The sequence below is a fragment of the Molothrus aeneus genome, chromosome 1 (assembly GCF_037042795.1).
Source record: "Molothrus aeneus isolate 106 chromosome 1, BPBGC_Maene_1.0, whole genome shotgun sequence".
Classification (NCBI taxonomy): Eukaryota; Metazoa; Chordata; class Aves; order Passeriformes; family Icteridae; genus Molothrus; species Molothrus aeneus.
This window is the reverse complement of record NC_089646.1, coordinates 66,383,791-66,408,772: the sequence shown is the minus strand read 5'-3', so window position 1 is coordinate 66,408,772 and position 24,982 is coordinate 66,383,791. Positions and strand designations below refer to the sequence as shown.

The 24,982-nt window shown below is 38.2% G+C and overlaps 1 protein-coding gene across 1 annotated transcript in view; it reads right to left on the bottom strand.

Moving 5' to 3' along the window:
* Nucleotides 1-886: 886 nt before the first annotated feature.
* Nucleotides 887-24,982, bottom strand: part of LOC136571660 (uncharacterized) — a 116,598-nt gene continuing 92,502 nt past the window's right edge. Inside the window, exons 12-14 of the mRNA XM_066572271.1 lie at nt 13,003-13,212; nt 3,030-3,171; nt 887-2,091 (exon numbers count right to left, since the gene is read on the bottom strand). Of these exons, the coding sequence (XP_066428368.1) occupies nt 2,063-2,091; nt 3,030-3,171; nt 13,003-13,212 (381 nt within the window). The 3' untranslated portion in view covers nt 887-2,062. The remainder of the gene's footprint in view (nt 2,092-3,029; nt 3,172-13,002; nt 13,213-24,982) is intronic.

Here is a 24,982-nt window from a genome sequence, read left to right as displayed (position 1 = left end):
AACAAACAGGGGAACTCATAAGATTCAAGTAATCAAAATTAATAGGTAGGATGCTACATTAAAAAAAAAATTTGCTTAATAATTTAAACATACTTTAAATTCAACTTTCACAAATATGTAATGTACAGAATTGTACATCCTATATCAAATGAAAGTCAATGGAGACATTCCAATATAATTGGAGGAATAAAAGTTGTCAGTCAAGTCCTTCATGCTGAACAAAGTTTCAGTACTAGATCCACATTTGTCAGAAAAATCAACACAGTCCTATCAGAATTTAAGCTATGGTGGTTCCACATATAAAGTCAGTCCCACCATCAGACTAAATTCCAACACTGTATTACCAACACCAAAGTTAAAATCTCACAGAACCAGACTGGAATATCTTAACTCAGTGGTGAGAAACTCAGGGTATAATATTGGCCAAAGGGATTTTACCATTATAGTCAATCATGCAGAAAGGCAAAACCGAGGCCAGGAAGATGCACATAGGAAGATACTGCCCAAAGCATCTTGGTACTGTCACCCAGAAACTGCAATAGGTTACTGGGTGGTTTCTCTTCAGTTAGGTTCTTTTCTAAAGATATGTAGAAAAGTTTAAAGTGTCAACAGGCAAAGCAAACATTAAAAGGCAATTTTATTCCAGTTATGACAGAGAGACGTAATCCAAGTAATATCTTATGCAATAAAACCCACAAAAAATCACATCAATTCTTATAGATATTCAGAAGTTTTTTAACACCATTTCTGCCTGAGCATAAGCCATAAAATATCCACAAATATATGCACACCCACACAAATAAACTGGAAAAAAAGAAAAAAAAAAAAAAACAAGTAACAAGGTGGAAACCAAACCTTGTATTCCCAAACTAAAACTGTGCTCAGAAGTGACATTTAAACCTTTAGGTTACTACCTAATGTAATTTAATGTTTATGCAGGTGGATGAGAACTATAGATTTAAGTAATGCTATTAATCAATGATGCTAAAGATACTGAGTAAGATCTTACAAAGATAAATGCATCTGAAAAACTTTTACCATAGCAGTGTGAACAAGGAGACACCAGAAAATCTTAACATGCTAGAAAAATGTCACTGATTACTACCTTGATGACTACAGAATTCTACATAAACAATTCAAAATAGCAGTAAGGTAAGTTTCTTCCAATTTCTAGCTTCATTTTCAGGACAAAAAGGGAAGAATGAATGCTGGCAGTTTGCCCTGTATTTCTCCATTTGCCTCTGACTTAGATGGCCTTGCACAAATTATTTCACCTTTCTTGCCTGTGTTCCCCTTCCCATCTTCTTCTGTTGTCTCTCATAGTTCTTGCCTTTGAGGCATGGACAATTTCTGATACATTTGTATGGAGCCAAATAGAATAGGCACCGACTGGTTCTAATTAAAGAGAATTGACTGGTTCTAACTCTAATACTTCTAAGAAAGCATGAACATAACCTCCAGGTTGCTTTAAGCTGCTGTAGCCCACAGGAAAGCAGAATATGGCCACCACAAAAGCTTCAGAAAAAATGGTTTCTCAGATCTTGTAAATTTTGCAGCATGTTGGGATTTGGCTAACTGGTGGATGAAGTCATAATTGCTCCTCTTCTGGGTGTTCTCACAGTCTTGCAATTACAATAGCATTGTGCTTTGAATAATTACTGAAAACTGTCAATGTTTTAGTCATGAAACCTGAAAGACAAATCAGCAACATTTTTCCCACCACAGCTAACATGCACAAGCAAAGCTGAAAAAGCAGAAACAAGCAAACCTGAGAAATCTAGCAATGTCCCACAACTGTGAAGGGAGAAAAAGTCACATGAAATAATTATGTTTTCATGACCCAGTCTGTGATCTGATCCTGTGAATTCACCACACTGCAAAGCTTGTTGAAGCCACAGAAGAGCTACGAAGGGAGCATTTGCAGGACAACACTGCATGAGAGATGCAGAGATGCAGGGCAGAGATGCAGCCATCAGAAACGTAAATCCTATCAGACAGTAGCCATACCATGGATGTGGATCACGATGTAAACAGCTCCACAGGCCATATGTTACTGCAGGAACTAGCTCTTGTCAGAGACAATGCGATTTCCTGAAGATTAGAATAAAGGATGTAGAGAAAGACATGATGCAAATACACCAGCAACAATGTATGACCTCCCTCCCCAAACAAAAGGGGTATAGAGCAAGAGCCCATACACTAAATTTACCAGGTTTCCTTAAAAAAATGTGTCTTTTGTGCTCATGTGAACTTTCCAAGGTTTCTCTGTTAGCAGACAAGATTACTGTAAATTTAAAAGTAACAGAAGGTGCTCTTAACTGAATTTTACTCCTTAGAGGGCGTTGGAAAACTGACAGTGATAGGACTCGCTTGTGGAGCCAGCTACAACGAGCTTTGATAAGCAACAAGAGGAAATTGATATCTCATAATAACAGCGATGCCTAAGGACACCCAGCACATTCCGTAGCACTCTGTCATCAAAAGCCCTGAAACTACCTTTGGTCAGGAGCAACTTCACTGGAAAGTTGACACAGATGTTCCACTCTGCATGTACTTCCCTAGGCACAGTGAGGGGGCCAGTGGCTCTCAACACAGTGGAAAACACAATACAAGTCTGAGAGATTTGGACTTTTGCACTTAGACCAATATGTCTGGACACATACCTAAATAAATATATATACAATAACTGATTTAAGCCTGCCCTCAACATAATTTAAATGCTTGCCTAAGTTAGATCACTCTGTATTGCATTACTGTATTAGGATTCTGAATGACAAGTGTGACAGTGTTTGGGTAAAGGACAGCACTTCGGTCTTCAGGATTCTTGCAACAGCTGATGAAACTACCCAGGGATGAAGACACATTAGAAAACACAACTATGAAATTTCAGTTGTCATTGATCACACCCTAGACTTCCCAAAAGAAACTGTTCTAAAATTATTTTCTTTTTTCTATCCCTCCCATCATTTTATGCTTTGGTATCAGGATTGTTAGGTTTTTCATCTAGGTATAAAAACTGAAAATAATACCTTTCCACCTTGCTGTACTCTTTTTCCTCTCCCTCAGCTTGATACATGTAGATGCAGACAGCACACTGTCCTTTTCCCTTTTACACTCCTGGTCTGTGCTCACTTTACACAAAAGACTTTCCTCACCAACATCACCAAATGCCTGAAAAACAGAACAGACAAAACCAACATATTATTACAGCAGCATTCAGTGAAGTATCAGAGAGAACATAGATGACTTTGATTACCCTTCCCCACCCCTCTCTTCTTGCTTTCAAAATATCACAGCTTAGAAGCTTTTGTGTGTGTGAAATTTTATTCTGTCATACTAATAACCCAGCTTTGCAGAAGCTTACAGTTTAGCTTTCATGGTTCAGTTCCACTCCTGGGCTTATAACAATTTTTCTAACAGTTCTGCCAAAATATTATAAAGTAAAACTTACTGTAAATGTATTCACTAATACAGATAGAGCAGATAGAGATTAACAATTTAAACACATGTGAAATGTGAATTCACCTATTTTTTTCTCACTCTAAATGCTTTAGTAAAGCAGTGGAATGGGGATTTTTACACTCGTTGCTTTTCATCATTTCTCCTTATGATGTTCTTGACACATGGAGAAGATTTGAATGAATAAAGAATATACACTCAAAGAAGGAAATCATGGCCATGAGAAGGAGATGGGCTAGGACTGGAAATTGGTTAGAAAGCGATGCACTGCATCAGACTCAGCGCAGTTCATTAGTATTTACCACACCACATGTCAGATCCTCAGCTTGTGTCATGTGGGTGGGATTTTGCACAAGAAAACCCTGACTCCAATTGTTTTCATATTTTGGAGTGCCCATATAAGAGAAATTTTGGTCTGATGAATTTGAGCAGAAATCAAATTTCAGATACTGAGAAGTAACTGAGCTCAGCTCTGTCTAGCTGCTGTTACTCAAATGTTAGCATGAAAAAGCATATTGAGGCAGTAATAAAGTAATATTTTAAAGAATTTTCCTTTTCTCAATCTAGTTTAGCACAACTGTAATAAATTTTCCAAACACAGATACATGTAAGGGAATAATCTGTAATTTCTATTGTATTTTTTGCATATTCTTATTTTCTGTCTGTTGAAGCATCTTAGAGTCTTTGTTGTACTTCTGGTTTTAATACACTGTGAAGGTAGGAAGTGCCCCAGGAACAGAGGGAAACAGGCAACAAAGTAAATATGCCCCACCTCATTTAGTTGAGACTAAATACTGGACTGGTCTTGTGGATCCTACATCCCAGGCAAGTTTCTCTGTACCAGGCTATACTTTCTTCTCACCTTCTCACACAGAACAAATGCTACTTTATTTTAAGTTTTGTTCTTTCAAACTAGCTGATAGTCCAGTATTAGGTTGTCCAAAGCTGTTTCTCTCACGGCATAAACAATCATCAGGGCAGGTCAAAAAGAGATACAAGACCATGGTAGGACTTCATAGCAACACTTTTGCATTATACCGAGTCAAGAAGACAGGAGATATAAAGGGGGCCTACAGTGTCAGTGAGCTAACAGAAACAGAAATATTCAGCAATAATCTGAAAAAATATGCAGAAATATCATCAGTGTATACCTGGAGTTGCAACCCTAATTCCCCAGAAGCTGGAACTTCATTTTTTAGAATCAGTTAAGTAGATTTGGAAAAGACCTTCAAGATCATTGGCTACAGCCATAAATCTAATACTGCCAAGTCCACCATAAACCATCTTCTCAAGTGCCACATTCACATGATTTTTAAATGCCTCTAGGGACTTAACCATTTTTCTGGACAGACTTTTCCAGTGCTTGAAAACCCTTCCAGAAATTTTTCCAAATATCCAATCCATTTCCTCTTGTCCTGTTGCTTGTTACTTGGCAGAAGAAACCAACCCCCACCTGGCCACAACCTCCTTTCAAGCAGTTGTAGTGTGATAAGATCACCCCTTTTCTCTTTTTCTCCAGGCTACACAACCCCAGCTCCCTCCTCTGCTCTTCATAAGACTTGTTTCTATGCAAGAAAAACAAGGATAGAGGGGATATTCAGAGTTCAGTGGAAAAGCCTTTCCTTTGGTGCTGCTTAACACATACCAAGAGCTCTTCCAAACCTGATTGTTCACATACCCAGCACGTCTGACTGAAGCAATAGGAAGAACCCTTTGCTACAATTAAGGTGCTATCATTTACTTGTGAACTTTAAATTGAAGCTTGTATAGATATGTCAGATTTTTTAACTTGATCAGATGGTGTGCAGAGTTATGTTCTTAAATTAAAGTCCAACTTGTTGTTTCTGAGAGTGACTTAATAGCAGTAACCTTATGGTTAATCAACCATGTAGTAAAGTTCACTGTGCACCTACTGCAGTGTAATTATAAAGTGAGCAAAAATATAATTGATGCATTTTGTCAATCCGTGTAGCTGCAAGGTACTTTTTCAAAGGTTATTTTTTTTATTCAGATAAAGTAAGTTAATGCTGTTTTGGCAATTATCCTTTGACTTCAGAGATTTTACTGCTGATTCAGGTAAAACTGTGATAGATGAATAAAGATTATAAGTGTTTAAAAGTACAAAATACCTTCTGCAACAATCAGTGGCTCTGCCCTTTCAGCATAAAATTGTTCTGAAAATCACTGAATATACAGCAAATCTTGGCGTTTAAAGTGAGTTGAAACTGAAAGATGTATTTTTTAATACAAAATAACACTTTTAAAGTACCCCTTAATTATCCTCACTGCTGTTTGTTATATAATACAACTAGAGAGCTATGGCAGCATTTTTCCCTTGAGCACTGGCTTAGACTGAATGGGTGTGCTTGAACTTGCTTCCACTCCTTCTGCAACTGAGGGAAAGAGTTCTAACTCTTCAGAACCCCAAGAAAAAAGAATTAAAATTTCCATTAACACAATGTATTTGTGTATGTGCTGATTAGGTAGGCAACCCTTGCGCCTCACCCCACATTCTCTGCAAGCAAAAAAGATGCCAGTATGATTTAAAATTGAATATTCATATACAGAACAAGGCTATAATGCTGTAGTTCTGGTATTTCAGTAATTTTTTAGTTCTCTGAAAGCCAATGAGTCCTGCTAAATATGTCCAGCAGTGAACCTGTTTAATTCTTTTCCTGGTCCTCCTATCAGAGCACAGACAGCAGCATGGATAAGCAGGACACAGCCACTTGGAGGAAAGAAATTTTTTCCCACATGATTCTATGACTTTCTGGGGTACAGAGTATATAAAATCTGAGATTTGTAGAACACCAGGGAGAGTGGAAATGACCACATGCTGCAAGGCTGCCTCCTGCATTTCTATCCTGTTGCAACATAGTCTTGACCGCAGATTCTCAGTTAACAGACACAGCTTCCATTTAAAACTATACCACAATTTACTGAAAAAAGGCAAGGACCTGATCTTTTACTTCACAGGGAAAACAACCTGAGACAGAAGATATGGAGAAATAACTCCTGCTCAGCTGAGACACATGCTCATACACTTCACCTGCAGCAGAGGGATTGGCTTACCCACCACAAGGGCGAGGAGCAACAGACTGGGTCCATTTCAGGATGGGGTTTACATGTCACATGTGAGATAAGCTGGATCAGTTTAAGAACAAAGCATAGAAGCACAAGATTTCTCCAGGAAATCTCTTTTCCTTGTTCTCATCTTTTCAGTGGTATGAAAAGAGCTGCCTGGACAACTAATTTCTTCTTTAAAATGATTACCTTAAATTAAATTATAACATTAAAGGAGAAATATATACTGGTAACAATAACTTAGAACAGTCTGGTTTGCTTCTTATTTGAGGTGAAACTTGCTATACTGCCACAACCCTGAACAAAAGGGCTGTAAGTTTGCAGGGTGTACTGATCCAACTGCCTTTGTCCATGGAAGTATCCCTTAGCTGAGCTGGTAAAATGTATGATTCCCAACTCAACCCCAATGCATGTTGAGAGATCATGCTCCCATTGAATGTAGTTGCAAGATATATTACATTTTTAACAGGACAAGATTAAATCTCAGAATTAGGCAGGCTGCATGTGGTAAAGCCTATTCACCCCACAAGTATGTACACATCTACATGCATTAATCATTCTTCTGTAGGACAAACCTCTCCTGTTAATCCCTGCTTTTACAGAGATTCCCAGGAAATCAACTCATGGTTGGTTTGAATTGGCCATGTTTGTGGATGACCTGGCATGAAGCTGCTGAAGCCAGCTAAAGTGGGTCAGTTTACACCAAGTAATTACTTTTGCCCAGCCTCTCTCTCAGCCAGAACATCCTTACACAAAAGCCAGAGCTGTGCTGTTCCCTCCCAGTGTCTGGTGAGATGAGCATGAAGTCATGAGGAAGAGCACCAACCTCAGGTACTGATCTGGAGCAATCCTCTCTCTTTCTCTCCTCCATAGACCTCTAGTGACCACTGAAATGAGACTCTTCATGAAAACAGCACATGAGGCTTTTGCAGTAAACTCAGCAAATTTCCTTTAATGAAATTAGGGCCAGAAAAAGCTGCACTCACGTCCATGTATAAACTGTGCTGGAGTCAACTGCATGGCTTATGCACACACAGGGAAAAAAATAGGGCCCAATATTCATAGCAACACTGTGTATAAAAAAAAGAATTTGTGGAATTAAGAATAAAACATGAGGCAATTTGTTGATTTGCCCAGGGAATATAAGAGAGCAACAAATGTGTAGACTATTCTAAGGTTGTTTTTTAGTGTCATTATCACATCCAAGAACTGTATATAAAAGCATGCAGTTCCTTCACATACTAAAAGTATAGTTTGCTCAAACAATTGTAAAATATTCAGTATTCTTAAGATTAAATATCTGAATATTGCTTCTGAAGGAACAGCTGTCAGCTTAAATCTAAAGTCTAGTTTGTTTACTGGCTCTATTTTATATCTGTTAGAAAATGACACCAAATGGCAATAAAATTGTTGTAAGTATTCTACTGGGGACTATAAATGCCCTTTGGTTACAGTGTACATATCTTTATACATAATTCCAGTATATTTTCCCTAGAATTATGTTAAATATGTAAAAAGCCTTTTCTCATAAAGGTAAAAATGCTAGATGTTTCCAAGCTGTAATTTAGCATTAGTGTCAAGATTGCTTCAGAAAATAAGCTACGGTTACAGTTTCATTCTTTTTAAGTGTCACTCAGCATACCATATCTGATCTTGTATTCAAAATAAACTTATATGATTTTATTCACTTTTCCAGAAGTGCAGGAGGGTTTAGACATAATTTATAGCATATGGATTGATGTAAATAGCTTAAACTAAGTAATTGGCTAGTCACCTACGCTGTCTTATCCTATTACTGCTAGGTACTTTTCAAGTAATTAGGGAAAACAGATCTCTTTTATCCAGTAAGTTTAAATTGGATGAATCTTTGACATTTGTGAAGGCTTATTTGATAGATAAAATCATACTATGCAAAAACTTTCCCTACAATGCTGAGGTTTACTAGGCCTATAATAAGAAACTGATTTTTTTGTTGAGTTAAAGTGACTTATCTTTGCCCTTTTAATAAGAAATCAACTCCAGTCAGCAAAAGTCGAGATAAAAATCACCAAGTTGGTGTTATCACCACGTAGACAACAAATATGTACCACTACCATTAACTTTTCTGTGCATGGATTTCAAATATGTTTAAAATGTTAAAATTCAATAATTTCCTTTATATTACAATAACATCAGATTAGTGAATACCAAAAAGCATGAAAAGTGATTTATTTTGGGAAGGTCATTCCTTGGTTAGCCAACAGTTAAATTGAATTACTATAAAGGGGAAATATATTATAGGTAAAAAGGAAAATGGTTTTTACTGCACGTGAATTCTGTGAGTTTTACAATGCTTATGATAAAAAGACTGCACCTACAAGTTTAACCTCTATAATTTTTATGTTGCACATTTCAAAAAAAATCTTTTTATTTAACATTTCTAGGGCAATTTATACATGTCACCTTGTACTTAATGCTCCTTTTAAAACAGTTAGTTTTACCTCAACCCTATGAAATCTATAAAACTACTTTTCGTACCAGACATGAAATTTCTAGCTATACCAGGAAATCTGGACCTCTAATGGCAATACCACGCAAAAAGAAAGAAGTATTTTAAAGAAGCTATTACTTAGAGGACATTTATTCCTAGCTAGTGTACTTCTGCACACAGCACTTAGAAACTGGCTTTGCTTGCTGGGGAAAAAAAAAAAAAAAAAAGAGAGAAAGGTAATTATTATTAAAGTGAGTTTTGGCTCCTTGGATAAAATTAGGTTCACGTTGAAGTGATTTGCTGAATTAGGGCTATGAGGCTATGAGAAAATCTTGAATCTTGCTTTTACTGAAGAATAAAAGAGTAGGATGAGGCTGTAAATATGAAGTGAGTTCCTTACAAGCATCCAAGGACTTCACAGCAAGATCATGCAAAATTCCTCTTATACCCGTCAAAGAATATCTGCAGATACAGAAACATATCTGAAGTTAACGTCACCAAGAGTTGAACACATGAATCTGAGGTAGAATTTGGCCTGGTGATTTCAGTGCTCTTCTCATGTTCCTGTGTTTGAAAAGAGAAACACTGCTCCACAGCTCACCAGCCTGCACAAACCCCTCAGTTAGCTGAATGCAAGAATCTACTGCTTATGCTGGTGGTGCCCTCTGAACAATGCCTATATTCGCACATACTTTTTCAAAGTTATTATATTTCCTGTGTTGTTTTCTGCCAAATCACTAATTTCCTCCTATTAAACATATTATTTTTGAAGAACACCCACCAAAACCCACCTACTCATCATGCTGTAAATGGCACAAAGCATTAAATAGCCGATGGACAGATTTTAGTCCCCAAATGCCTAAATTCCTGAGGTTCCATTGTAGTATTTAGGAACAAATGTTATGGCTCTTTCAGGTGTGATTCCTGAAACTTACAGAAATTAGAAGTCAAAGTCTTTTCATTTTGCTGTCTTCAGAGTTACATGCCTTCAGAGTTCCTCAATAAAAGTGAACAAACAAACAAAACTTTACACTGAAATAATTACATTTTCATCTTTGATATGTCACTGTAATAAAAAGGAGGATTGTTTCACAGGAAGAAGGTACATGTAACCCCAGTTCCTAGATGCTGTTGAATTTCTCTTTGCATTCTGCAGTTGTACAAGAGCACTGGCCCATCCAGAAGAACAAAATAAGTGAAAATTGATTGTTTTCTTAGTCTGTGGACACTGCAGACCAGGTAGATGTATATGCAAAGGTTGCGCACATCACAATTGCCAGAGACCATCCCTGTTCTTACAGGTCATGTTCCTACAGTCCCAACACAACATTTCATACAAATATCTAGTCTCTGGTGAGGAGAAAGAGGCTTGCTGATCATGAAGAAAGAAGAAAGGCAGCTGTCATTTCTATGACAGAATGTCCTAGAAATCTCCCTGTCTCCCTGTCTCCTATGACAGGGAAAGAGAATAGACAGTATGCTTACTGTCTGCCCTCACCAATGTGGAACAAAAGCCTTCCCTCCTTCACCACTGCTGGAAAAGTGAGAAGAGGAATGAAAAGCAAAATGCAAACTCATCTTGTTTCTTTTGGTGAGGTGTTGTACCCATTCCAGAATAAAACAGGTAAGACTATGAAATTATATTATGTAGGTAGATTTCCAGTAAAGGGAAATCTTATTTACACCAATGAGTGATCCAATGGAAGCTGATTAAATTTAGCATAAGAGGAGACTTCTGACGAAACAGACCATAACGATCCAGAAAAATCTTTCCATTGAGTCACTGGGAGCAAAATTTAGTTTACCTAACCCTATGACAGACCAGGGTTAGGTAAACTAAATCACCTGAGTCTTTAGAACTAGCTCTAGATAGCCAAACTGAAAATGCTTATACACAATGAATTGTCAACAGAGGGAGCAAACTGAAAAGATTATTCCAAGAACCCCAGCTGCCTTTCATCTCCTACACTCTTAAGGACTGTACATAACATTGCAATGCACCCTTCAGCTCCAAAACAATTTTCTAGCCCCACTCAAGTACCCCTGCTTGTCTAGCTGCAGCAAAGGGGAGAAAAAAAAATGTTCCTGAGGGGCGACAACAGCACCAAGTAGTAAAGCTCAGGTGTATTTTTCCCTGTGGCAGCAAACTTTTCACTTGTCAGTGTATAGTTTTAAAATTCATTAAATATTCCTAATTTGGAACTGAAGTAGAAAGCCCTGACCTATAAAACACACAAATGTATAATTACATCTGTTATCAGCTAAAGGTAAGATCTGTATATGGGCTTTACTGCAATTATTAGTTAACCACATTTCTTACATGTAATTGCATTTAGATCCACAAGTAAAAATTCTGTAAAGCACGCATTGATCTCCTAAATTAGATGTGCAGCTTTCAAGACAATGAGGTAAGACTCAGTCATGGATTTTTGGGATAGGCTATGTTATGATCTGGTGTGGGAAACTAAGGAGAAGTGGCTTCAGCTATCCACATTATACATTGCTTATTTTGTGGATGCTGGAAGCTTCTCAAAAGCTCACCTGGGAAGATAAAGCTACATCATATGAGAACACATTTCTTCTCTCTCAGAAGAACAAAACCGATTAATGAACTGAAACAGTGCACTGGATAAAGATTGCCTTGGGTGTTCAAAGACCCTCCTTCCAATGGCTAGGGGAAGCTAAATTAAATATCACCACTGAAAAGCTGAGAAGAACATAATGGAGAAAAACCATTCTACAAAAAGGTACATTTGTAACAGGCAGAAAATAGGAGTTGGGCTGCCTGGTTGACCTCCAACATGGAAAAGGTGTTTTAGTAAAAGACTAGGCAATTATTCACATGAGGAGTTTCTTCAACAGATTTGGGCATGGACCTGGATTTGCCAGTTTCTTTGTTCCAGTAATTGGGTTCTACTTCATGTAGGCCACATGCCTTCTCTTGTTTTCTTTGGCCAGCTTGAAGACTCTGGTGTCTTCACTCTGGTGAATCACAAGTTCCCCAGGCAGAAAATTATGTTTGAAATCCTTGAGGACAGTTTCCTTTAAATTAAATGTTCTTTAAAAAGCCAAGTAGGGCAAAGACATTAAGAACAAAATCTTTAATGAAGAAAACAGCCTTGAACCATTAACCAAAGGAGCAGAAGCAATGTTTGCCTCACGCTGGAAAGATGTACTCGAACCTTCACCTTAGAAGTGCACAGATGAAAACATTGTGTTTCATCATCACTTGTGCCAAGATCTCTGTGATGATGCTCCCACTCCTTATCTGGGTAGGCAAGGTAATATTCTTTGACTCTACTTTCTCTTAAATGCCAATCTTTTTTTAAGAGTCTCTCAACACAAGACCAAAGGCAAAAAGGAAATGTTCTTCTTCAAAGCACTTAGAACAAAAACGGCAAAGCAATGAACAAAATGCAGCCCATGAAACAAGTAATGGGTGATACATCTCTTTAATAACATCTTGTATTGTATTTTAGTGCACAAGCTGCTGAAATGCTGACAATATCCAAGATTCAATCTAAAACATACAAGATGCCAGTAGGTAATCTAACTGTGCCTTAGCTCTGTGTATCTGAGTACAAACTAAGTGAATGGCCATACTCGTAGTAATTACTGCCCGTTCAATGTGCACAGTTCTTACCTTGTATATCTATATAGATATATAATAATTCCTGTACAGAATGACCTTATGTGGTTCTAAGTGATATATATTTATAAATAATCTCTATGTGTGTAGTTTCAATGTGTATCTTACATAATTGCCTTTAAGTGGCTCTATAAACAATCCAAAATTGCTACTTTGCACTGCAAAAGCATTAACTCATTGATTATACACTTCTGTTCAGGAGTGAGGTCTTCCTGCAGCTTTCAGTGTGTATTTCAGGCAGGGTCAGGCACGGCCTATTTTCCTCTTTTGACTGTGCCTAGCTCTGAAATGCACCCCTTTGCCTTCAAAATCTGGCAGCAAGGAGCCTGCTCGGACCTACCTCGATGATAGCCCCATCAGGCAGCCTGAGGAAGCGCCTGTAGAGCTCCTGGAAGCCGCTGAGGTGAACCGTGTAGACACAGACGTGAACAGTGGTGCTACCTTCCCAGCTGGCTGCAGCGTCAGGGATTTCATCCTGGTGCTGGAGGTCACAGCTGGAGCCACCAGGCCGGCTGGCGTGGTCCTTCCAGATGTAATCAGACACTGCCACCTAGTGAAAGAGAGCCCCCCGCCCCCCGGACACAGCACACACACAGAGGCCCCCCGCCCCCCACCAAAGGAACATATTTAATTAACTTCTGGCAAGAGCTTAACCGATTTAAAATGATTTTACAATAAATCTGCAAAGCCTGTACCATATGCAGCGCTTGCACACAGTTCTCTACTACATATTTTTTTATGACATAGATCTAAATAGAGGAGATAGACAAATCCCCAGTGTATATTCTATAAAGTTAATTCTGCACAGATGAAGCTGTAATTGACTCCCGTATTAACCAAAAGTAGGGAGATCAAGCAGGGTAGGTTAAACAATAAAATGGCAATGCTGATTAAAAAAAAAAGAAAACCTTCCCAAGAATTTTGTGAGCGAGTATTTGTATTTCTCTCTCTTTGAGAAGCCTTTGCTCCTGTACCCACAAGCACTTTTTAGTCTCTGATCTCTGTATTATATTAAAATAACCTTGTACTGCTAACTGAATTGTAGATGAGGCAGAGTAAATTAGGTGTATTTTAGGGCATTGTGTAAAGCTAGTTTATTAACAGTTACCTACCTTCCTAGTTTGCTCAAAACATGTTTGCTTTGGTAGGTTTTGTATCTCCCTACATCAGTCCGAATTTCCATTTAGCCTTTTTCCTGTTAATTCTTTACACAGGCTGAGCAGAATTCAAGACCTCAGACAGATCATGGCACAAGGCTTAAGCACCCTTTATCCTTAACTAGAAATGATGATGAGAAACATTATTTTTATACTTCCCCTGAAGTGCAAACATAAGCTTTTTAACCCTCACTTTTGCAAGACCTTTTCGTCGTTCATTTTCTCCCATGAGATGCTACTCTTGTTTGTGGAAGGAAGGGATTGGTGATATTGCTACATCCTTACAATACATCAGCATGCTCTTCCCTAACACTTCTATTTAATGTAGACAAAATACCACTTTTGCTGGCCTAGCACATGCTTTTTCTTTCAAGAATGTGTATTACACTGGCAGAAATGATTGGAACTTACTCAGAAAGCTAGCTAAAGAAAAGCTCTCACTTAAGATCAGTACATCAAAACCTTCTTCTGCATAGTCTTGCTTTTAGTTTTTGCTGAAATGAAGAGGTCAGATTCTTACAATAGACTGCAAAAACCAGATACAAATTTTTCCCCTCACTTGGGAAAAGTTAGATTTAGCTCAGTTTGCTTGTGTTCCAGTTCACATTTCCTCAGCTGTTCTTACGCATTATGAGGAATCCCAAAACTAGCACAGTGTGCCAATGCCACAATCCTGACGTGCGTGCTCCTATTATGGGACACTGCCTTAGGAGAGGATTTGTTTTAGGTATTAAGAAAGCAAGAACACATATAGGAAATTATCTCCAACTCTTTTCCAGGAATGACAGAACAATAGGATGCTTCATTTTAGCACCAGCTTCCATTTACATCAGCCCTAATAAATTTTTTTTACATTTAAAAAAAAGGAAAGGTCATCTGAAATTTAAGGTAAAATAAAGACAGTCTGAATTTTCCACACCAAAGTCTCTAGGATTCAAAGGCTTTCATTCAGGACAACATATTAGGAACATACAGCAGCAACAAGGACAGGACAAGGCCTGTATTTTCTTCTGTCTAGCACACAAGACCCATCCCTGCATTACACAGTGTTCCATAAGAATTAACGTGGCCAGTGGTTTCAAGAAAGCGGGAAGGCAATTTCCATTGGTACAAAGTGATCACAGAGGAGCAGCTGCAAGAGCTGCCACACCACATCCCCTGCAGTAGTTACCCTCCTCTCTCATCCCAGTGTCTCACTACCAGAACTTCTAACCTGTCCAATTCAAGAGCACCAAGGCTTTCCTGGCCTCGTGTCTCCTCCCTGATCTATGGTAAGATAAGAGGTTGAGAGAGCTAGCTCAGAACCTCAGTCTACAGGAAACACAGCAAACAGGATGATTTCTGTCGTAATCCTCCTTTTATGCTAGATGCATTTTTCTCTGCATTGCTAGCTTCCTTTCTTCAAAATTTTCTTCCCTCCTGAATCAGTCCCATGCTTTCCCCTGCTTCTTGTCTGACTTTAATCTTATCTCACGTTTACTGAATCTGCTTGTCCTTCTCTTGTGCTTGTCCCTATCAACTAACAGAGGGCTTATTTACTGTGTGTTTTGCAAGCCACGGATATGAACACCACATCCTTCTTTTCAGCTCTGTTTGGCCTGTTTGAGCTGTGAGCTCTGGGGGCAAAAATATGCATTCTGTACTTGTCCAGCACAGGGAAGAGCATGGACCTTCCACTACTTTCACACAAATAAATTCTCACCTATTTTTTCAATCAGTGCCAGATCTGAGTGTAATTTACAACACTCAGATGGTAATGTGGGGAAGCCCAAGCCATGTTACTCAAACCTTTGTGTGTGAACAAATCTTCACCTTGCCAGGGCAAAGATCTTCTTTGGAAGTTCTTGACTCTAGGTGCCATTCCCAGGACACCATATCCATATGGGACCAGATATGGCATCAGAAGTCCTTGTCTTCCTCCCTAAGAGCAGACAGTTCTGCAGGATAGTGGGAGTAAACAAACTCATCTGATCTGTTGTCACATTTCAAGATCTGGTGAACTCCCTCTGAGGACATTTATGTGACTAGCCAAAAGAACATGAGAACATGATAATATTGTTCTGCATGTCCTCCTCCCACCCCCCCTGTCAGACCCCTCCCAAAAAAAAACAAAACAAAAGCACAGACTGATCATCTGACAACTGAAAGAGAAAAGGCACTGCCAAAACTGATGGTGCTGTGGTGAGTCGCATAGCCTTGGTCTGGGGTGGGCACTAGAAAGGAAGGAAAGAGGACCCTTCACTGGAGCACCACTCATTAACTCTTCCTTAAAGTCACCTGGTAGTGTGAGTTTTCCTGAAGACAGGCTCTTCAATATGTAGGAAGGAAGGAGCAATATAACATTTGAATACCACTTTCAAGAAGGGGGAACAGCTCTGTTTGTGGCTGTGGATTTAAAGACCCCTTTCAATTCCCTCCTTGCTTGCACCATCTGAAAGTATTTGGCAGACAGATGTCCACTGCCTTGAAACTCTCAAAACACATTTCTGTGAAGTGATAGGTCTCTAGAGAGCTGCTGTGGCCTACATAACCAGAAGTAAGCTCCAAAAGTAAACTGTACTGTCATCTGAAATTTCTATCATTAAGTTAATCAAAAATGTCCATTCATTTCTACAGGAATACAATATGAGTTAATAAATCCATAGAGACAGGCTAGTCAAGAGACTGTGCATATAGGACATGTCAGAGAAACTGAAGTTAGCAATGATCTAGATTCACAAGGGCTGACAAGAAACCACAAAATGCCAGAGCAATGTACAGTAATCCTTAAATGAAATTCATCTTTCAGAAGAAAAACACATTAAGGATGGTAATTCAATGATAAAAGAGGCAGGCCAGAACAGGTTCAAATGCTGAATATTTCACAACATAACTTAATTAAAGCGGGACTGTGAGGCTGTTAATCGCTTTATAATAGTTCAGCTTGAAATGAGGTCTGATGTTCATGCCCTTATAGTTTGTTTTTATTATTATAATTATAAAATGTTATGTCGACGTAATGCAAATGTACAGTTTTCATGGGCCTTTATTATGTTGGCAGTTTTTTCTCCTTTTGGTCTTCCTATTTTTGTGCAGGTATGAGAAGGGAAGAACTGGGAGGAAGGGTCATGAATTTAGGTCAGACCAGATGATTCAGTAAGTCTCATGTGGGTTTAAGTCTTATTAATAATTTTAATACATTCTTCCTTGACAACAATTATTTCAATCACTGCTCCTTTAGCATACACCTTTAGCGTGACGTAAAAATGAAAATGAAGGTTTTTAAGAGAATGGAAAACGTTTCTTCTACAAAAAAGGTAAATTATGTCAACGCTTTGGAAATTACAGTGCATAACCTAGAAAAAAGACAAAAATACATTTGTAAGTACAAATACAAATGTATTTTGTTGTATAAATGTATTATGCCACACCAAGTTTAGAGAAATACGTTATTGAAGTACAACACATTTTAAACACAAATATATTTTGATAAATGCATATTTATAAATATATTACACAACTGAGGCACAGCCAACTATAGTTACCAATATTTCTGAGGTCAGGGTACAGAAAATGCCATGCTAGTGTGTAAAGGTACTATGATGTTTTCTATTGTTTGGCAGCTTTTGTGAAAGAAGAAAGAATATTTCCTCAGATTTTCTGAGCTGCAGTGAGAATGAGAGGAAGACTGACTTCTAGTGTCTTAAAAAAAATAAAGCAGCATGAAAAAGCTGTTTTAAAAAGTTGAGAAATATACATGTGTGTCCAAACACTTGATTATGATTAGTACTGATTCTTAACTCTTTGCAGCAGCATTATTATTAGCAACATCATGTGAATCAATTCCAGGCTCATGCATTGCAAAATGTATAAGAAAACCTTTTTGAAAACAGCATTCAATGAAAATGCATAAAATGAGTAAAATGGACCAAATCAACCAATTGAGAATGGGTGGAACTGAACGCTGGTCATGACAAATAATTAGCAAAAGTTACAAGCTGTTAACTTAGTCAAAAGGCCAAAAGAGTGTTGAAATGATGGGGGGGGGGGGGAAAAGACATCAAAAGTCGCGGGTGCTGTATTTACTTCAAGTAACTTTCATAAACATGGTAAATGCATTTTCTGTGGTAAGAGTCGTAAATATGGGAATTACTGTCCTGGAGGCAATCTTTGTTAAACCAGCGTAGCTGTACAATTAAAAAAACAAAAGCTGGCTACTGCTAACCTCTGAGGGAAGCACAGCACCCCTTAAGCATTGCAAACCCCATTTCTGACAAACTGTTGCTAAAAACCTTGCCAGCAACTCTGGTAAAAGAAGAATTTACATGGAAATATCTAAAAACATCCCTCCTGTCTGTGTCAAAGGCACCTTGGTGGTGTCCAGGTTCCAGTGAGGCTGTCACTGGACCTCGGTCGGAATCAGATGTGACAGTAGGGAAAGTTTCCAAGCCACTGTAGGAAGGATGGGGCATTTTACAAGTCATGAAAATCAACTCAGTTTGAATAAATCATGAAATTGGAGAAATGGCAAGCAAAGGCACGAACAAGAAAAGCCATTAGGATTGCCAAAAATCATACCACCACGAGAAAGCCACACCGACACTCCTCATGTTTAACCCTTACGTGCACAAAGCACTCACACACATTTATGCAAGTGCAGCATGCTTTGGTGGGACAGCAGCTTGTGCTCTTGCTCCTGGGGCAATAATGAGCCATGTGAGTGTTTCATGTTAGCAAAGGCTTTTGTGGGCTCCTGGTAACTCTGCAGAGAGATACCTTGTTTCTAGATCATCCTATTTATCAATATAATGGACCAGCATAAGGGACCAGTAGTATCCGGGAATTGTTAGTTTCAATCAAATTATGAATGCCTGAAGCATTGTTGTTACAGTCTTCCCTGATTTATTTAACAAACAAACATGGACAGACTAAATGGTGAAAAAAAAGGCATATACAGAGAACAACCTCTTTGTAAATGACTAAGGAGAAATCCCAGAATAGATTTATGGAAAGCCGCTTAGCACCATAGCACTAGGAAACAGCAGCGGGTCTTTTTGTTTGTGATTTGCAATAGCATCCTATTTATGGATATGTCCAGTAAGCAGCCATGCAGATCTTTTCTAGGGAATGATTTTCATTGCCTGCTTTTAGATATTACAAAGTGCAGCCACATTTTCTTTAGCTACACTGCACACGTTACTTGTGTAGTCTGCTGCTCACCGTTGCATTTTTTCAGATCTAAGTCTTTTCTGGTTTTAAGTGTCCACACTTCAGTCACCCATTAAAAAAATACAAATGTAGAAATATTCTCTTCCAAACAATAATAAATCTGTGGGGGAAAAAGTAATCTCAAGAATTAATTCAAGGAAAACTGATATTAAATGCAGCAAAAACCTTAGTGAGTAAAAATTAAAGGCCACAGCTTTCTTGCATTTCCTTGTGCATAGCAGTGTCTTTGTCCATTGATTTGCCCTAAGGAAAGGAGATAAAATACATTCCCTTCCTCCTCCAGAGAATCCTGCTATATTCCAAGCCCAGAGTGGATTTGGTTCAGATGGGCAAGAGAAATCTCTCTCCATGCCTCATTTCCCAAATTTTACAAGGGATGCTGGAATCAGTTACTTAAGAAAGCATCTTCAGTAACTTCAGACAGACAGGATTTTATATACAAAAGTGTTTAGGAAAAGTTATTTTCCCTATGGAAGTCAGGATTTTAATGCACAAAAGGGCATATCTGTGTAAATAAGAGTGTCTGCTATTCATTATCTGCTCATCAACATTTGTTATTCATTACTCGTGTGTTTACAAATGTAATGCAGTCAGAAAGCAGAAATAATACTATATGATTTTGGTGACCAAAAATACACCAGAAACAACAAATAGTAAATAGATCCATGGAGCAGTTCATCTTATGGGATAAAGTTTGCCCACAGAAGACATTCTGTGAAAAATTTGTGAAAATAACCCAGACAGATCTGTAAGTAACAATGCAGTTCAAAACTAGTGTGTAAACAGAAAACAAAGGAGCTAAGTTTGTCAATTAATTTGTTGGCAATAAGCATTTTATTTTTACTGTTTGGAACTGATTAAATGCAGAGAAAAGATAGTTAAAAGAAACAAGTCCATGTTAACAGATTTCTTTCAATTTGTGCTTGTGAATTCAAGATGTGTGTCTGGGAATGAGACAGGCTTTTATTCACCTGTAACTGACATCAGATGGACAGATCTTTTCCTGGCAGATAAATATTTTTAAACCTGTGTCATTACATGGACAGTAAATCAGCTGAGAACTTAAAATTAAAATACATTAGACTAGTGGTTTCTATTTGCATCTTCTTCAGCTTCAGAAAATTTCCTCCTATGCAGGCAGTGGCATAATGTATCCCTGTGCTAGTGGGGTTGAAAAACGGTGCTCTTGTGGAAGGGGCCTTTGGAATTTTAGTTTATATATTCCTTTTTTTAATTCAAACAATAGCAAAATTGCTGTAAAGTTTTACTAAGTACCAAAATGTTCCTAGTTTGCCTGTTTAGATCCAGCTTTCTTTTGAAGCAGATGGAAGGAGGCTAGGAAAATGAAAGCGAAACAAAAATTTAAACACTTTTAGTAAAACATATGTGAACATCTGTGAAGGGTGGTTGTCTTCCTATAGAAATACTGTAATTTTGCTCTGATCTTTCAGTAACCCTAATAAGTACACTGCCTGCTCCAGCAGAGATGTTAATTATTAGCAAACATTTACCGCAGAAGTATCTAGAACCTCTCACTCACACTGCAGCCCCATTGCTTCAGCACTGTAGGGACAGGTAGAAATGGGCTGCTGGCAGAACAAGGAATTAGCAGCCTGTGTTGAGATCAGAGGACATTTATGTGGCTACTTGCTTTAACTGCCCATAAATTATCTCATCTGATTTTCCAGATAACCACCAGCAATCAGATTCTTTCTTGCAGACATCACTGCAGAAATAGGCCATGGAGGAAGAACTGAAAAAAAAAGGTTTCACAAACACTTCCCTGGCAAGGTGTTTGTGAAAGAGTAGTAGAAGGGCCTGGCATATTTTTGTAAGCTCTGGTGCTAAAGTAAATGCTGGTTTCATTATGGAAAAGAAGGGAAGGAAGAAAATTAAGATGGCAGAGGTTTGGGTATTCCTTTGTGATTAAGATTGACACTCACCATTCTCATGTCATCCCCTCTGCCTTCTTCACTCCAAGGATGTTTTTTCTGCCTCCATAGGGCCAGCATCCTAATTACAAGCTCATCAGAAACTAAACCCAATGTGCCTCAATTGCTAAGGTATTTCGTTGTCAGTTTACTCTTTCTTTTTCCTGCACCAGGGTTTTGTTTTTGACTCTTGCAAACAGTTTAACCATGCCTGGAATTGATGCTTCTCTAGAAATCTGGGAATGGAAATCCTAGAGCAAGTAGCAAGTAGAGATAAAGAGTTAAAGGCTCAGAGAAGTTTGCATGAGCCTTCAACAGGGTATGCAAACCAATTGGGTCTGCCACACTTGCAAAAGTAACTTGCAAGATCAGGCTGTCTCCCAAAGCTCTCTGAGTGTACCAAGAGCCTCTCAGCAATGCCTTTTTCCCTGTTTCAGTTAAGAAACCAGATAACAAGAATTCTCACAATTTTTTCCACTTCTGGCACACTATTGCAAAAACGGTCCCTTTGTGGTATTGCAGCAGTTTTGTCTTCAGTTCAAGCAAAAACCATAAAATGTACAAAAAAATAATTTATAAACAAAGCAGAAATGACTGCTAGCAACCCTTAGAAATGGTTTATGGTATGGCTTAAAGTTTTGTGCAAAGGTGTGGCATGATTTTATGCATGCAAGAAAGATACTGTTCGCATTTGATTTTACCTTAACTAGTTTACTTTTCCTGAATTAAAAGTTACTGTCTGAGATATCCAGAAACAATTGCATTGTATTACTGAATTTGATGTGCTTGATTTGTAGAAAAATGGTTTAGTCTACTGTGACCAATTGTCTATTATAATAAAGCTTATTATTAATGGAGTATACTCTTATATCCTTATTTTTTTCTTCTCAGAAGATAGCAGAGTTCAGCATCCGATAAACATGTAAATTCCATTTTTCTTTTCACACAGGACAGATTTCAACTTCTGAACCAGCAGTCAACAAAGATTCCCCCAGCTGCTAGGGGAAAAAAAAAGTAAGTATTTGTGAAGAAAGGCATAATAAGATCAGAGGGAAGCCTGTCATAAAAATGCACATTGCATAATACATGATGGATCAGTTCTATTATTTAACTTTTGCATAGATATAACAATACAGAGATATGCTAACCATCATAGTCAGCATTAATTTACAGTGGGAAAAATAATTAGAATCTCACTTTTTCTGAAGAATGGAGTGAAAATGTAAACAATGCTTCCCTCCAGGCAAGTGCTTTATCAACTTGACAGGTGCATTTGAATTTCCATGGGTGGGGGACATAATAGGTTATTTATGTGTCATTTTAATAGAAAGGCCCAACCATCAAGATGGACAGGAGACTTTATCAGTACTGCTGTTTGCAACTAATCCACCAATTTAATACCCCATGAAAATACCTGCAACAAAACCTGAACATTTTTCTTTTCCACTCCATTATAGGCAAATCAATATGGGTGCTATTCATCTCAAATCTTTGGCTCAGCAGGTGCCCACTACACGGAGCTCCTCACAACACTGGTGCACTGGCACAGCCACATAAACATAGACACTTTGACTTCTGGTGCCATCAGTGACTCCACAATAGGATCGTAACAGTGCACTTGGATCACTAGTTCGCCCCAACAGAGAAGTAAGCAACCAAAAAATCATTTTTCTAGGGCTATTTTTTTCTTGTTCTGGTTTGGTTTTGAGAAGAAAAAATCCAGCACAATTTTTTTTAAGTTTCTGATTATGATAATTTTATCTGAAGTAGCCACACACTAATTTTCATAAGCAGTACATTCCTGGCTGGAGAATAGCCACAAGCCAGAAAACATTATACATCTCCTAGCTGTAATGGGTTTCTTTACACAAATTTGCCATGAAAAAGAAAGTTGCCAAAGTGTGTACTCCAGTCACACCTTCTTGTGCATTAGCTCTGATAAATGCTGCCTTTTTTTATTCTGTGTAGGGAAGGCTGTGACATTGAGTGACACATAGGCCCAGTGTAACCCAGGGTAAATTTGGTATCCATGCTGCAATTTCTTCTTCCTCTTCCCTCCTTAATACTGTCATCTGTATGAGCACAGGGTCCCCCAGTACTTATCTACACAGCTATTTCTGCCACATTTTTAACACACAGCATATTCTGATAGCCCCCCAGTCCTTCACTGGTATGTGTGTGCACAGTCAGAATCAGCCTGATCCACACCAGAAAAAAAGTATTTTCTATTAAGGAATTCTTAAAAAAACCCAACCATTTTTGAGAGCTGAAGGTTTCCATTATGGCAAGTCCATCATCCTCTGTGTGCAAAAGTCCAGCTTGCAGATTCATGACCCACCAAGGACTGGAAGACAGTCCCCAAGGAGCTTGAAATGGTTTGAAATAGATCTAAGGAGGATAGAGGCAATGAGATCATCCACCATTCCCATGTCCACTCAGAAGTGTGCTCTAGCTCTGTAGAGATAATTCTTTTCTAACTCAGGCAGGTAAAACTCCAGAGATGTTTCAAGTATGTAAGTAGAAGTATTATTACACCCCCTGGGTAATTCCTCAGACTAGCTACTCCTGAAACTTTTTGCAAAAGCAAGCAATTCATAAGGACATAAACTTGATTAAAACCAGACCTGGGACATTTCCTATGCTCAGTCTTTCAGTCTGCAAAGCTCATGAATCCCTGTGGTTAATTAGGAAATATTACTCATAGTAAAATCCAGTTATAATAAAATGTATTTTGCCCGAACATAGCATCTTAATAAGTTTCAGAAATAGTCATTCCCCCATTTTTCTCCCACAGCTTCTAGTTTGGTGACAATGTTTTCTGGTAGGAGGACAATGCCACTGGTCCCACTTGCAGAGAAGGACTGCATACTGTCCTCTCTCCTGGGGGCCACTGAGGCGCTTACAGCAGCGAGGTTGGAGGCCAGATGAAATCCCCTGGGAGCAGTGTCAAGCAGTGCTTGCACTGGGTCAAGGGAAGGGAGCAATGGGAAAGGCACAGTCTGGGAGGGCATAACTTGAGCCCTCAGTCCACAAGAGGTGGGAGGTAATATCTCTCTCCTGCATGAAAGCACCTTATAGTTCACTCATATATTGCCACAAGAGGTATATCACAAGTTACAAATGGTAAAGTGTGGAAAAGAAACCCAAATAAATTAAGTTAGTCTCAACTGATACATTAAAAGGCAGCTAAGTCTGGGTAGAAGACCATAATTGCAAAGAGACCAAACTCCAGGATTCTGGGTTGGCAAACCAAACAGATCTGGAAGACTAAATTTTAACAAAGTTTTATACCAGAATCTATTTTTTGCTCTGCTAGGATAGTAACTCCTTCCACAAATCATGTAAGGGATGCAAGCAGTTCACCATCCTCATTACATCAGTCAGTGGGCACTGAGCAGGAAGATGACTGTTTACTCCCTAGTGATTTTGCTTCATATCTGATTGCTTAATATAGCACAGGTTTCTTATCCACTCACAGAACTAATGAAAGATGTTCTTATTTTGTACTAGATTTTTGTTACATAATAAAGATATAAAAACAGGTGAACATTGAAAATTACTTTGGTCTGAGTAAAGCTGACTGAGTTTATGCTACATGGAATACAAAAAAATAGCACCCATAAGTGACACATTTACTTTCAAAAGGGCAAATTTTGAGAAAATTATTTGTAAAATTAACAATAGATCTTTAAAAATATAGATCTGATGTCTTTTCACCATTTATTCTAATATGTCTTACAGTGAGATTTGTATCACATTGTATAAATCTTTAATTTCAGTGGAAAACACAGTGTATCATAGTTAGATAATACACTGAAGTAACTTCATATTTCATTAAAAAATATGTTTTCTGCTTTGCATGTGTGCTTGATTCACAGCATCTCTGGTGCTTTTATGCTGTTGTAGATATTTTGATCAAGTAAAATTAGAGTAAGGGACAGCAGCACAGGAATGTATCACACCCATACATTTTATGTTATTTAACTGTAACCAGAACATTTCCGCATTGTCAAAGAAAAACATA